Source organism: Castor canadensis, chromosome 4, assembly GCF_047511655.1.
Source record: "Castor canadensis chromosome 4, mCasCan1.hap1v2, whole genome shotgun sequence".
In the NCBI taxonomy this organism is placed as follows: Eukaryota; Metazoa; Chordata; class Mammalia; order Rodentia; family Castoridae; genus Castor; species Castor canadensis.
Window position 1 is genome coordinate 138,198,355 of NC_133389.1, and position 15,325 is coordinate 138,213,679.

Genomic DNA, 15,325 nt, shown 5'->3' on the forward strand with positions numbered 1-15,325 from the left:
GGAGTCTTTGCTCCCATTTCCTGCATGGAACAGAAAAGGTTTTTCTTCTTCCTGTCCCCCCCGCCCCCACCACACACACACACACCCGTCTATACTTTAACCTGTTACACTAAAATAAATCCTTGCTAAAAGTTCAAAAAAAGAAAAAGAATTACAGACGAGTTATTAGTTGGAATTGGAAAGGAAGTTGTTGGAATAGGGTGCCAGTTTTCAACAGGATGGCAAGTGATAGGAAGAATGATGGGGAAATGAGTACAGACCACTAACTCTTAAATGTGAGTAGGAGGCATGGTCATGGCAGTGTTTTTAGGATATGGGAAACCTAGGTACATATGTGGGCCAAAAAAAAGGACCTGGTAGAGAAGGAAAAATTGGAAATGAAAGGTCATTTAAAGAAGTAAGACCTGGAAATATAAATGATGATTAAGTGTAAGAATGGAGAAAAGGCTATGTAGAGTGTGTTTGGAGATAAAGACTGTTAGTATAGGTATAATTTATGTCAAATTGTACTTCAAGGAAGTGGTGGGTTTGAATACAGGAGTAAACGTTTGGCATGATTACTGTGGGAGAAAAAGGCAGAAGGAATCCTAATTAAAAGCAAAAGCTGAGATTTAAAAAAAAAAAAAAGACAAAACCTATTTTTACAGCAAAAGCACATAAGTTATAACTTGAAAAACTGTTGTCTTCCCAAAATGCAGGCTGATTTGTTCCTTTTTGAAGGAGGGCTTTGGTGACAGTAAGCACAGTTATTTTTCAGAAGTTATAATCCCCAGAAATATTTGAATTGACTAAAATCTAAATTACACTGTTAAAAATGTGTTTCTGTAAATGTCATTGAAGAAAAAAGGCAACATTTTAGCAAATTTTGTGTTCTCATTCATTTATAAGAAAAGGCTACATGGTAGGTACTAAGATCATGTGTATATGCCTGTGTGTCTGCGTGGTCCTAGGGATCAAACCCAGGGCTTGGTGCATACTAGGCAGACACTGTCCTATGAGTCACATCCCCACAGCATTACAACTCATGTGAGTGAATTACTGTTTGCAAAACCAAAGGCCAAGTAGCTGCTTACATATATTTGGTACCATAACCATTTATTCAAACAAAGTATTATACTGAAAATGATTATAAACCTAATTACTAGATATTGTAAGGAACATGAAATTGTTAAAGTTTTATCTTGCCTTTAAATGTATAAACCATTAAGCAGTCAAATACCTATGATGAAAAACAACATTCTTGTTTACATAGATAATTGGCACAAATCTCAGAAAAAGAACAGTTCTTGTTACAATAGTACTGGGAAAGGCTTTTTTCAAAAAAGTGAAAAAAGAGGGGTATCAGTCTGTGCTTTCAGTTGCTAATGGAGTAGTGTTTTCTATTTCTAGGCCTTACTGATTTCAACTTTTATTTTTAGAAAACAAATTAAGCGAAGCTTCTGGAGGTAGGGCTGAAAATGGAGAAAGAAGTGATTTGGAAGAAGACAACGAAGGAGAGGGACAGGAAAACGGAGCCATTGATGCTGTTCCTGTTGATGAAAATCTTTTTACTGGAGAAGATTTAGATGAACTAGAAGAAGAATTAAACACACTCGATTTAGAAGAATGACACCAAACAAGTCAATGAAAAAATTTAAGTCAACTCAGCATGAGTTGAAATTGACTACATTAGGTTTTTTTTCCATCTAGAAACAACAGGATGTTTATTTCCCATGCTGGCTCTGGAGGACTTACTGTCCTCCAGAAAAGGAATATTCTCCCTACATCTTCTCTCTTGACTTTGGCAACATCTCATAGTAAGTTCAGAGTAGTTCATGATAAATTAAAAATATTATGATCATTGCAGAAAATGATTGATCATTGTAACTGTCAACTCAAGTAGTAAATATAACTGGTTTTCCAACTTTTGGTTTTCATTGGGTATGTATTATTACTAGGAACAACATAAATTTATATTTAAAATATCCTTCGTTTGATGAGTAATTTCCTTTCCTCTGTATTTATATGTTTTAAAGACTGCCTAAAAATGTGAGCACTGTACTTGATAAAGGAAACTGCATATGCAGATTCAGTATTGTTTATCTTTGATCAATTAGATGGACACTTAAAATGGAACTTTTTAATCTGACAGGATCAGCTACAATGCCCTGTGTTAAACTGTTTAAGAGTTTTCCCTCTTTTTTGCCAATAAAGTTGTAAATAAAGACCATCATACATTAAAATCCAAATATGGGGCTTTGTTTTAAGTTTTTCTAAAAAAATTTTCTTAACATTTCTGGGTTGAGGATTTTAACTAGATGTCTGTTATAGGTAACACATAAGACACAGATTCTTAGTGGATTTTCTTAATACTTACAGAACCATGTAGAGCACTGACAGTGGCAACAATGAGTTTAATAACTCTTAATTCCTAGTTTCCAAAGAGATTAGGTACTGTTAGATCAAAGAGTAATTACTGAATTGAACACCTACAATTGAATCAAATACTACTTCAAAATCATTGTTGAGATCTGTGGTGTTAAAATAGTATATACTAAAGTTTGATTGCTCTGTTGGCAAGAGTAAACAAATTCACCAGGAAACTTTGAGCCAAAGCTCTTTGCCATTGAGGTCCCCTGAAAAATTAGAGTAATAACACATTTAAAATAGACATAATTTGTTAATGACATGTTTAGTGCTAGATAACTTTATTACCATTGTTACTGCTTTTATTTTTTCCAAATATGACAGTACTGCTTTTATTATTTGCAAGTAAAAATTATTTTTAAAGTAACTTAAGATAATAGCACTGAAATGTCGGGTGACCTGGGCCCTAATCTCATTTCTGCCTCAGATAAACTGTATGATTTTTATATATTTGAGTCTTAGCTTTTTTCACTTGCATGTAAGATTTATGACTCATTGGTATTGGGGCTGGGAATGCAGCTCAGTGGTGGAGCTCTTAACCACCATGCAGAAGGCCCTGCCTGGTTCAATCCCCAGCACTGCAGAAGATGAAAAAATCTGAATGACCTCTGAAGTGCTTCCAAATTGTCAAACCTAAAAACAGTGATTGTAAATCTTGTCAAACAATAGCATCAAAGATTATAAAAGCAGTTTTACTCCCTAGCTCTTCAGTACTAATATAATTGACATTTTTCAAATACAAAACATTATAAACCAAGTTTATTTCTCATCTAAAGTGTACTTCTGTGTTTTCTATATAAAACTAATGATTTCCTCCATTCTTTTGGTGAGAAATTTTAAGGTTACTTTTATTGCACCATTTAATAATGGAACATTTTCCAAATAATTTAACAAACTTTAGTTTTTTAAAGCTGCAACTCAAACTGTCAATTTTTTTCCATTTTTAAAATTTTTCTGAAACTTTGTCTCATAACTAAAAGTTACAAAAGTATGCTGAAGGTTTTTACTTGTTTAAGTTATAGAATTATTCAAACCTTACAGCAAATGTCATTTTGAAGTCAGTCAAAGAGAAAAATGCTTCAGAATGGAGGTAATTATTGGTATCTCACAAGTCTGTAGATCTTGGATGGCTTTCATCTACCTTTCCCTAAGGTGTCTACCATTAAAAAGACCATACATGCTCAGACAAAGCAGAAAACAAAATCTGAGAAAACGAAAGTGCAGATTTAAATTTGCTTCTAAAATAACAGTACATTTTCAGAGACCTGAAGAAGTAATTTTTTATTGTTCACAGTACAGTTAGTACTTTATGTTAGTACAGTTAATCTGTACTAACCCATTTATATATGACCTTAATTTTGAACAGTTTTTCTTCCAAAGTTCTTTAATATGATTCCCACTGTTAGAATAAGATATCTCTGTAATCTAATTTCAGTGATGCACTTAGCTTCATTTTAAAAGGTGTGTATTTTAGAAAGCCAGAGGAAATACAGCTTTGCACATCTTTCCTTATAGTCTATAAAATGAAAACATTTCCCAAATAATGAGAGCTTTTTGTTTTTTCCTTAACATCTGAGATTTCATCAGCCTGTCCTCTTTCTGTCCTGTACTTAATAAACATTACACCCTACAGTGACTCCATGTTTGCCAGGTTCTTTCTAATTCAAAATACTTAACACTGTGAATTTTATCTTACCCTTGCACTTGTTAGGTACTCTAATCCCCACAGTGCATGTACTGAGGCGAATTGTGTAACTGCACAATGTATTTTATTTTGAAGTAGTCAACTATGATTATTGAATCAGAATGATAGTAATTAAACTACAGAATCAAAGATTTAGGTGTACCACATCATTAAGAAAGCTTTGTATCCATCCCCTCATAAAAAGTAGACAAAGGGAATTTGACAGCAGTTCATAGAGATAACTAATAGTACTGCTGTGTAAGTTCTCTTCCTACTCTGGGTAAATGAACTTTGGATGAAAAACTTACGGGATCACAGACTAGATTTTTATTCCATTTGTTAAGTATAGGACTAATTCTGATATAAATACTGATATGTTAATGCTTCTGAGTACTTGGTACACTGTTCATATATACAAATTCAAATGCATGTTTCTGTAAGTGATTTTCAAGGACTATCAGATAAGAGAATGAACTGCCAAAATCTTTTGTTTTGTGTTTTTTGACCTTTCTTAAGTATATGTTCTACTAGTGGTAGTAGTATGTTCTGAATAAAGATATCAATTTGTTTCCCAATTGGGAGAAATTACTAGAAGCTGAGCTTTAATTAAACTAGAATTTGACAACAGTGGTATGCCCTGCAAAATTTTATAACATCTTCAAAAACAAACCTAAATGAAACATTAGTACAAAATACATTTTCATATTCTCCTTCCCTTTTTTTTAAATGTATATTTTTCCTTTTCTTGTTGGTTTTTGTTAATGTAGGAAGAAAAAGTGATTTGTTATTGCTCATTCAGTTAATGGGTGTTTTTGTGATTTTTTTTTTTTCTTTTTCACATAGGCAATGCTTATTTAGGCACCATAGATAGCATGAACTATCAGGCATAATTTTAAGAAATGGTCTCTGCCTAATCCAAGTATATATTTTAGAAGGGAGATATCACAACTATGTTTAAGAAGTTAGTATCTTGCCACTAATAATGATACTTTTTCATTTGGACTATGGATAATTTCATTCCGCTTTTTCATTCAGATTAAGTAAAGATGTCTTGTGATTGTGATGGACGTTTATCAGGCAAAGGTGGTTATTTTGTGCTTTATCTCCAGGAACATTTCTGTGACTGTTGATCTGCTTTTTAAACAAATATATATAAAATTAACAGGTCCCATTGCTTCTCACCCTTTTGCCCTAAGAGCAAGTGTAAAATTAACCAGGACTTATGGGGCTGACACACCAGGACTTAGTTTACTTAGCCTTTTTTAGTTAGCGTTATGCTTTAACTCAAAAGAGAATGAAGGGCTGGCAATGTAGCTCAGTGGTAGAACACTTGCCTAGCATGCTAGGTTCGATCCTCAGCAACGCACACACTCACACAAAACACACACAAGACCATGAGTACTTAGAAATTTGTTTGCCAATTAATCCTTAGATTATAGCAGAAAAGGACCATATGTACAAAGGACTAAATGTGCAACTGTTTTTCATTCCACCTGTGAATCCTTTAAACTGTATTTTTGTCTGTCTTAGAAAACTGTATTTTAGTGATAAAGATCATCAGTATGCCTTTTACTACTGTACATTTAAAGAATTTTATGTGTACATCATATTTAATTGATATTTATTTTGAATAATCTTGTTTACAACTTTACAGCATGTATAGAAATGTAGTATCAAGGAATGTGTAATTGAATGTATTTAAATAACCAAAATCTCTCAAGTTCAAGTACAGTGTATAGTAATGTAATTGTGTGGCTCTTGTCAGGTTTGTGCATTATTGTATATATTGTATATATTTTGCTTTTTAGAAAAGTTCAATGTGGAAGAAAGAGCATCCACTGTATAAGAAATGTTCATCTTGAATATTTATACAGTGCTGAATAGGCAGTGAAAGTAAAAATCTTAGAAACTAAATCCTTTTTGGGGTATTAATTTTGTGACACAAGCTAATTGAGCACATCAGTTCACCCAGGAACCATTTTCTTCTGGTATATTAAGAATTATTAGGTTAATTCTTGCACTAATTAACCCACTGTGAAGGGAAAAGTAAAAATATAATTAACTCCTTTTTATTACTTATTTTTAGTTGATGAATAGCAGTTGTGCATATTTGTTGTTATTTTCCACCCCTAGCTTCACCCTGTTTTCTTAATGAAAAGGTAGAACTAAAAACAATCATAATCTAGTTTGTGCTAATTCTGGCCAATTTTTATTTAATTGATTGATTTTTTCTATTTCTTCCCAGAGCAGTCTGCTAACTGGAAGGGCAAAGCCGCAGCTATCTACAACACATCCTTCCAGCACCCTTAGATGTTATATATAGGAAACTCCAGGATCTCTTGACACCTACTCCACCCCTGTTCTTTCCCATTAAGGTTTTTGGCAGCAAAGAATTCTTTTTACTTTTTTTGTTTGATTGTTTTTGTCTTGGTTCTTTTGAGACAGTCTCACTATGTGGGTTGGACTGGCCTCAAACTCTGTCCTTCTGCCTCAGCCTCCCAAATGCTGGGATTATAGGCACGCACCACCATACCCAGCTAACTATTTTTATGTATGTAATTAACTCAACATTGGGGATAACAACTAAGAAAAATAATTGATAGATTTATTCCAAAGCTATTTTCTGATTATTGATATCTGTAAAAGCAAAAACTATGAAGAATGAATGTTCATACCTTTTATTAAAAAGACAAAAAGCAGAATAATTATTAGAAGTGACAGAATTATTAACACAGGTGAGTTGTCCATAAAAAGATGAAAAAGTGAGATAGCATCTCATATTTACAAGGCATGACTGTTATTCACAGGGACACTAGTTCAAAAGTGTGCTGAACCGTACCTCCGCATCCATATTCTGTACAAAGGTAATATTATCTGAAACTACAGAAATGCTAGAAATGAAAATGGTTCAGGGTCAATTCTTTAATAATCTGTTTCCAAAAAATTAAAGTTTTCATTTGAGCAAGAACGTACTTTTCACCTTTACATATGAATTCAGAAGGAGGAAGTCTTTTTGTTTGAAATACCAGGGATTGAACCCAGGGCCTCCCACATGCTAAGCTGTAAGTACTCTTCTACTCAGCTACATTCCTAGTTTCAGAGTGATGAATGTTGTTTATTATGTTCAAAGAAGTAATATCCACTTTCTAAAATCATTTTTAAATCTTTCTACTGAGTAAGTATTCAAAAAACTGGTTTTTAAAATATTTCTGAAATTTTTAATATAAAGAAACTAGTTAGTATGAGGCTATAGAGACAGTGGTAAATATTTACTACCACAACCCTTCCCCAAAGTAACATTCAGGGAACAGCAAAATTGGAATTTTACTTTTCTTGAATGGATTTTGCCTGTTAGCATTTGAAAGCTAATAGTATTTTGTAGCCAATTTTCTTTAGCTTCACCAAGTGGGTTTATCTATGTTTGCATAGTTTTTATTACAAAAACGTTTTTAAATTTAACAAGTGCTTTATATGCTACTTAGAACTCTACCAGTTTATTTAGAAGTCAGATGAAAACAAGTACAGATTTTTTTTGCTAGGCTTCAGTAAGAATTTTAAATACATAATGTAAGTTATCATACCTCATTCTGCCCAAACAGAATTGCTTGGTGTAACCAGTTTTCCAAAGACTGTCCATCTTTTTCATCTTCACTCCCTTTGATAATTGAGTAATAGAAGATCAAATGCAAAATTAACTGTCAGAACTTGTCCCTAGGCAAGCAATAAAAATATACGTTAAAAGAATTTTAAGTGAGCCACTAGGATATCTGAGGTGTTGACAACAAACTTAAACACTTTTAGCAGGTTTTTCTTGCACTTGTGTTTCTATACCTGATTTAATTGCAAAGCAAATGAGAGTCTGCATACTGCCTATGGAAATGAGAGTAGCCCTTCTATGAAAAATAGGACAAATATTTTGCAAATTTGTTGTGCATCAGTTTACATGGAGATTTAGGACACATTTTTAAGTGAAACAGATTTTCAGAGTGTGAGTTTATACAGTAAGTTATTAATACCAACAGTATAAAATAACTCAATGCCAAAAGAGGTAAATTGATAGGTGTATTTGGTTAATTCTTCTGATAAAAACTAAATGAGTTTTCATAGATCTTTACTAAACAGCTTTTTAAAGGTAAAACTAACACAATAAATATATATTTGATGTTTGGCAAATGTACTTAACTATGAAACCATAATCACAATCAAGATACAATGTACACATATTCATCCTCCAAAAGATTCCTCATGTCCCTTTGTAAGTTTTTCCTCCCTAAGGTAAACACCTTAATGTCTCATCCCCAGGGAAGCACTGATAACCTTGTATTAGCTTACATTTTTTATAATTTTGCATAAATGGACTCATAATGTGTGCTTCATTTCTTTCTTTTCTTTCACTTAGCATATCTATCTTATTGCAAGCATTAATATACAGTCCTGTAGATTACTAAGTACTATTTTTTGTGTGGATAAAATATAAGTTGTTTATCCATTTACTTGTCAGTGGACTGGGGTTGTTGCCAGTGTAATAAAGTAATGTGAATATTCACATACAAGTCTTTGTATGAACATATGGTTTCTTTTCTTGTAAATAGTAAGAATGGAATGTCTACTGATATGTTTTAAATTTTTAAGAAATTTCCACAATGTTTTCCAAAGTAGTTGTGCCGTTTTATATTCACCTGAGTAGAAGATCCAGCATATCTTTTACATATCGTTAGCACTGGATGTGGTCAGTTTTAAATTAAGTCTGTAATCCATTTTTGCTTAAATTTTATATGTAGTCTCAAATATGAATTAAAGATCACTTACTGCATGTGGTGAACAATCTAATTGATCTAGCACCATTTGTTGATAGACTATCCTTCACTGAATTCATTTTACACATTTGTGAACAATCAGCTAACCATTAATCTACTTCAATATTTTTAACTTTACTGATTCACTTAGTCTTTACACTAATGTCATACTGTCTTGATGGCTAAGCTTTATATTAATATATATGGTGTCTTATGTGACTGGGGTGTGGGGCACAGTAGGTTTGTTTACACCAGCATCTCTATAATAAACACATGTTTATGTTTCAAAATGACAGCTATGATGTCACCAGCTGCATTACAATCTGATAACATCACCATTATATATGGGAAAACACTGAGATGATAACAACTTCAACATCTAAACTAGTGTCTAGAAATTCAGGGTACATACCATATGGATTTTATTTTGCCTCAGCCTCTGAACCAAATGATTGATATAATCATCCCTGGGAAAGAAAAAAAAACATCTGCATAGGTTGATACATTCTAAACATATTACCTGTAAAGCATTACAGAATTTTTTTAATATCATGAATATTAAAGTCCACTTTTAAAAAATGAGACCGTTAATGTTAAACATTGGTAAGATTCTGTCTGTCATTAATTGCCTCTCCTCAGCTTGTTAGTAAGTACACTTCACCATCAAGACACAAGCTTCCCATGTTGTTGATGCTAAAAATCACTAGCTTGTATTTGAAAGGCCCAGAACCAACCTAGAAAAATGGCTGCCTTGGCACGTCATAAATTCTGCGTCTTATATATTCCCACAGTTGCTTGAATTCATTATACAATATTGGCAAAGAATTTGAATCCTTAACTAGTTCTCTTCCAAGCAGGTATTAAAAACATTGTCAACTTTTCAGAGAGTTGTATGTACATCTCATTTTTAAATTATCATACATAACAGTAGGGGGTTTCATTGTGATAATTCCATACATATGTACAATGGTGAGCAAGTTCACCTTTTTTTTTTTTTTTTTTTGAGATAAGGCCTTGCTATGTATCCAGGGCTAGCCTGCTTCAGCCTCCCAAGTGCTAGGATTACAGATGTGAGCCACCATGCCTGCTCTGTACTACATCTTTTTACCAACAGTTTAAATTGCTTAAAAGGATTAGTTTTCCTGAATGAATAAATTCTCCATAAATTTAATGCAACCCCAATGGACTGAATCATTTGCTTTCAGGTATATGAAGCAATAACATGATCTACTTTAAAACTTTTTCTCCAAAAAAAATGGATTTTGTTAAGTCAGAATAAGTAATTATGAAGGCACGTTCTAGTTAAACTGTACTAGTCCATGGATTAGCACTTACTGAAGCATCAAGTTTAAAAAAACAAGGGAGAGAAAGAGTGGTAAAGTCAATAACATGCCAGTGCTCCCACTGTAATTTTAACTTCTGGACAGTTAAATGAAGTTGTGCATTTGATGTGCTTCCACATGACTTTAAGGGCAAAAGAATATGTACTTATAAAATGTAAAATTTTTAAATGTACTTCTTTCTCATTCAAAGCAGTCTTAAATTCAGTGTGTCCTTTAATATGTGTTTTGTCAATTTTGCATACTACTCATAGTATCTCTGCCCTTTCCTGAGTGAAATGTACATCTCTATGAAATGAAGTGGTTAAGTCCTGGGCTTTCACATGTGAACACTGAGCCACTGAGCAACTTGGCAATATCCCATGTGGGTCTTTTTCTTTAATTATAGTTGGGCATTATTTATTTAAGAGGGCAGTACTGAGGCCTGAACTCAGCCTTCTGCTTGCTAGGTAAGCACTCCACCACCTGACCCACACTCTTAAGTTACCATGTGGTTCTGAATATACTGATGATATGGAAATAAATTCTAGTTTTTAGTCTTTATGTCATCATTGAAATTGTAGCTGAACCCTAACATGATAGTCTGACAAGTTATGTTGCAAAGAGTAACATTATTATTCTATATGTACTAATGTATACGAAAGTCACAGAAAATATGGGCAACAGAACAGCCGACATCCTTCAATTGCTGTAGTCGGGAAGATAGTGTTACAGCATAACAGTAAGGAGTTCACATTTACAAGAATAAAATTGATGAAATAAACAGGAAGCACGTTGTGAAGTTGCCCTTCAGTTTCCTGGGTAGATACTTTCTGGTTGTTTTTGTTTTTTATTTTTGTGGCAGCACTGGAGTATGAAATAAGGCCTTACACTTGCCAGAGGTGCTCTACCACCTGAGCCATTCTGCCAGTCCTCAACCAAATACTTCCAAACTCAGCATTGTACATGGGCAGTTGGTAATTTTGGCTGGCCTCAAGATGGTCAAGTAATTACAGAATTGTCTTTAACCTCATTTGGTATGTACAATTCTAGTGATTTTCTAGAGGCCTTTCTTGTTCTCCAGACCTCTCTACCATCTTTGATTATTCTCTCTCCCTTGGCAATGTCACTCACTTCATGGTTTCAGTAATCACTTCCACATGAGCAACTGTATCTCCAGCCACACATTTCCAATAAGCTACTACATGACAACATGAATATCTTGCCAGTACTTCAGATTCCAAACTAAAGTCATCAGTTTCTTTCCTAAACCTTCCTCTTTTTCCCCTTTCTTTTTTCCTTGCTAAGATTTTATTATTCAGTCACTTGTACTGGAAAATAGTAATCACTACCACACCAAGATTTCTCCCATATCCTTCCTCTGTTTTATTCAAAAGGCCACTATCCTATGTTACCTAGTTCTCATCTCTGCTCATAACTAGTCACATACAATTTACCTTCCAAACTGGAACAGTTTTGAGTATAAAAAGGACACTATGGGGAGTGAAGAAAGCTCCTCTAAATATTTATACTAGGTCAACTGGTATACATTGGGACTATCCCTTGCAACCTTGACATGGTCACCGTACTCATAATTAATCACCCATTTCCTTCCTTCCAAAAGTAATACATCTAAAGCATTGCCAGATTCATCTTACAGAGTAGTCTTAACCGTGAGGCCTCCCTGTTCATAATTTTTCAATAGCTCTAAATTGGGACTGGTAGAGTGGCTGAAGTGGTAGCATGCTTGCCTAGCAAGCATGAGACCCTGAGTTCAAACCCCAGTACCACCACCAAAAAAAAAGGTTCTAAATTTCCTTACAAACAGGAAAATATTCAGGCATGATCTTCAAAGTTTCCTTTAGTGATCCCAGCTTCTCTCTCTTACTTTATTATTTTATCAGATAAAAACAATGTAATACACATAATGTAATACTTGTAATGAATGTAGGTGATAAGTACACAGGTACTTAGTAGCAGATACTCAGTACATAGGCACTAAGAAACTGGTAACTACTATCACAACATTCTGTAGTTTTGTGTGTCTTATCTACCTGCACCTTCATATTTGTGAAATTACTCGCTTCTTCTTCCCTAAGTGCCCCAATCTCCACATTCCCAAATCCTTCCTGACTTTGACTCTTCTGAAGATACATTCCCATGAAGCTGCTTTTGATTCACTGAAACTGGGAACCCAAAATTGAAATTGTGTCTTTCTACCTTCTTTATGTTCATGTCCTAGCTCCCATAATAGTATTGTTTTCCTGTGGCCAGGAACTCTGTCATTTTTGTAGTGCCCTCCCCCTTGGTGCTAGTTAGCCAGAGAATATTTGTTAGTTTGATCATTAAATTTTATTATTCAAGGGTTCATTCCTTTGGAAATAATAAGACTCTGAATCCTGTGATCCTACCTTTGCCAAATGTTCTATATATTGAAGTGGAAAGGTGACCATGATGTTCTCTTGAGTTTTTTGGGGATTTTTGGTTTTTTTGTTTTTTGGGTGTTTTTTTTTGGACAGGGGAAATGCTGGAATTTAAACTGAAGGGTTCATGCTTGCTAGACTGGCACTCTATCCCTTGAGCCACATTCCCAGTCCTTTGTGCTCTGGTTGTTTTGGGGATAGAGTTACTTTTTGCCCAGGCCAACCCTATACTATGATCCTCCTACTTTAGGCTTCCCATCGTAGCTGGGATAACAGGGCCAAACAACCAGTCAGTCTGTTTTTCATTAAAATGGAGGCTCAAAAACTTTTTGGCACAGGCTGGCCTATAAGTGTGACCTTACAGATCTCAGCTTCCTGAGTAGCTTGGGTGATAGTAGCACACCACTGCGTCCAGCTATTGGTTGAGAACTTGCCTGAGTTGGCCTTGATCTGAGATCCAATCTTAGTCTCCCAAGTAGCTAGGATTACAGGCATAAACTACTGACACCTCACTCTGTTGAATACTTTTTAAAAGGAAAATATGAGAATTATATTGTAAAAGTGTGTATCTATACATTCCTTTTATACAGTGAAATTACAGGCCCATTAACAGTTATTTGGTGTTTGTAATAAAGATATAATTACATAGAACCTTAATTTTTAGTTTCTTATTCTAGGGTTTTAATTGTTAAAAAAAATTAAACATATCACCTTAGCCATTTCTAAATATACACTTCAGTAGTGTTAATTATATTCACTTTGTGCAATGAATCTGTAAAGTTTTTTCAACCTGAAAAACTGAAACTCAATATTCATTAATCACTAATTCCCTCCTCCCCTCATTCCTTGGCAAAAATCTTTCTACTTTCTGTTTCTACAATTTTGACTACTTCTGATACTTCACGTGAGTAGAATTACACAGAAGTATTGGTACTTTTGTGATTGGCTTATTTTGCTAGCATAATGACTTTAAGGTTTATCCACGTTGTACCACGTGACAAGATTTTCTTTTTTTAACCTGTTTTATATTCCTTTTTATATTTATTAGGTGGCATTGAGGTTTGAACTCAGGATTTTTTTTTTTTCCTTTGCAAAGCAGGCACAGTATTGCTTGAACCACACCTCCAGTCTGTTTTGCTCTGGTTATTTTGGAGATGGGGGGTCTCACAAAAGTATTTGTCCAGGTTAGCCTTGAACCTTGATCCTCCCAATCCCAGCCTCCCAAGTAGCGAGGATTACAGGCATGAGCTAACCAGCTATTTATTCATTTATTTCTTTTTGCAGTACTCAGGGCTTCACGCTTACTAGGCAGGCACTCTACCTCTTGAATTATCCTGTCAGCCCCTAGGATGGCCTCTCATAAATGTTTTTTTGTTTGTTTTTGTTTTTGGTGGTACTGGGGTTTGAAGCAAAGGTGCTTGCTAGGCATGTGCTCTACCTCTTGAGCTGTGGCTACAGCCCATATTTCATTATTTATCTCTCAGTGAATGAACACATTTGAGTGACTTCCATCTCTTAGCTATGTTGCAGTAAACATGGGTTTGCAAATACCTCTTCAAACTTCTGGTTGAATTCTTTTAGATAGGTAGTCAGAACTGAAATTGTAGGAATATTGTGGTAATTCTATTTTTAATTTTTAAGGAACAGCCATATTATTTTCCATTTACATTCCTAACCATAGTGCACAATGGTTCCAGTTTTTCCACTTACTGCCCAGTATTTGTGTGGGGTAATATCTCAGTGTGGTTTGATTTGATTCCTCTTATGATTAGTGATGTTGAACACTTTCATATGCTTGTTGGTCATTTGTGTCTTACTAGGAGAATTGTCTATTCCATCCTTTACCCATTTGTTTAGTTATTTGTGCTTTTGTTGTCAAGTCATAATAGTTCCTTTTTATATACTGGATATCAGCCCCTCATCTGATATATCCCTTTCCACAACTTGTCTTTTGACTCTATTGTTTCCTTTGATGCATGGAGCGTTTTAAGTTTGATGTAGTCACATCTGTCTTTGGGGTTTTTTTGTTTTGTTTTGTTTCTTGGGACAGGGTCTCACTATGTAGTACAAGCTGGCCTCAAATTAAAAATTCTCCTACTTCAGCCTCTTGAGTGTTGGGATTATAGGCATGTAGCTGCATGCCTGGCTATTTTTGCTTTTGTTGCCTATGTTTTTGGTTTCAGATCCAAGAAATCTTTGTAAACTTCAGCGTCATAAAGCTTTGTTCCCATGTTTTCCTCTAGGAGTTTTATGGTTTTAGGTCTAACATTTAGGCCTTTACTCTACTTTGAGTTAGATTGTTTGATATACTATAAGGTAAAGGTTCAAGTTGATTTCTTGCATCTGGATATCCAGTTCTCTCAACACTGCTTGTAGAAGTGACTATTCTTTCCCTGTTTTGTAGTCTTTGCATTCTTGTCAAAAATCATTCAGCCATCTAAATAAAAGTTTATTTCTGAGCTCTCTAATCTGTTCCATTGTTCTGTATGTCTGTCTTTATGCCAGTTCCATGTCATCATGATTACTATTGCTTTGTAGTAACACTACAACAACTCAGAAATTATAAGGCCTCTACATTTTTCAAGATTATTTCTTCAAGTTCCCTTGAAATCCCATAGAATTTTGGGGTAGTATATTTTGTATTTCTGGAAAGAATTCCTTTGGGATTGGGATAAATATTGAATTAAATATGTAGAT

The 15,325-nt window shown here is 34.3% G+C and overlaps 1 protein-coding gene across 2 annotated transcripts in view; it reads left to right on the forward strand.

The window, feature by feature from the left end:
* The window catches only part of Zc3h15 (zinc finger CCCH-type containing 15), a 30,674-nt gene extending 22,031 nt beyond the window's left edge, over window positions 1-8,643 (forward strand). The window contains exons 10-11 of one of the 2 annotated variants that reach the window (XR_012447288.1): window positions 1,419-1,796; window positions 6,336-8,643. Coding sequence is in view for 1 of the 2 variants with exons in the window: in XM_020164072.2 (XP_020019661.2) it covers window positions 1,419-1,609 (191 nt within the window). In the remaining variant the exon portion in view is untranslated. Of the gene's footprint in view, window positions 1-1,418; window positions 6,005-6,335 lie in introns of those variants that run through there. The other variant, XM_020164072.2, reaches the window with a different exon arrangement.
* The last annotated feature ends 6,682 nt before the right edge of the window (window positions 8,644-15,325 follow it).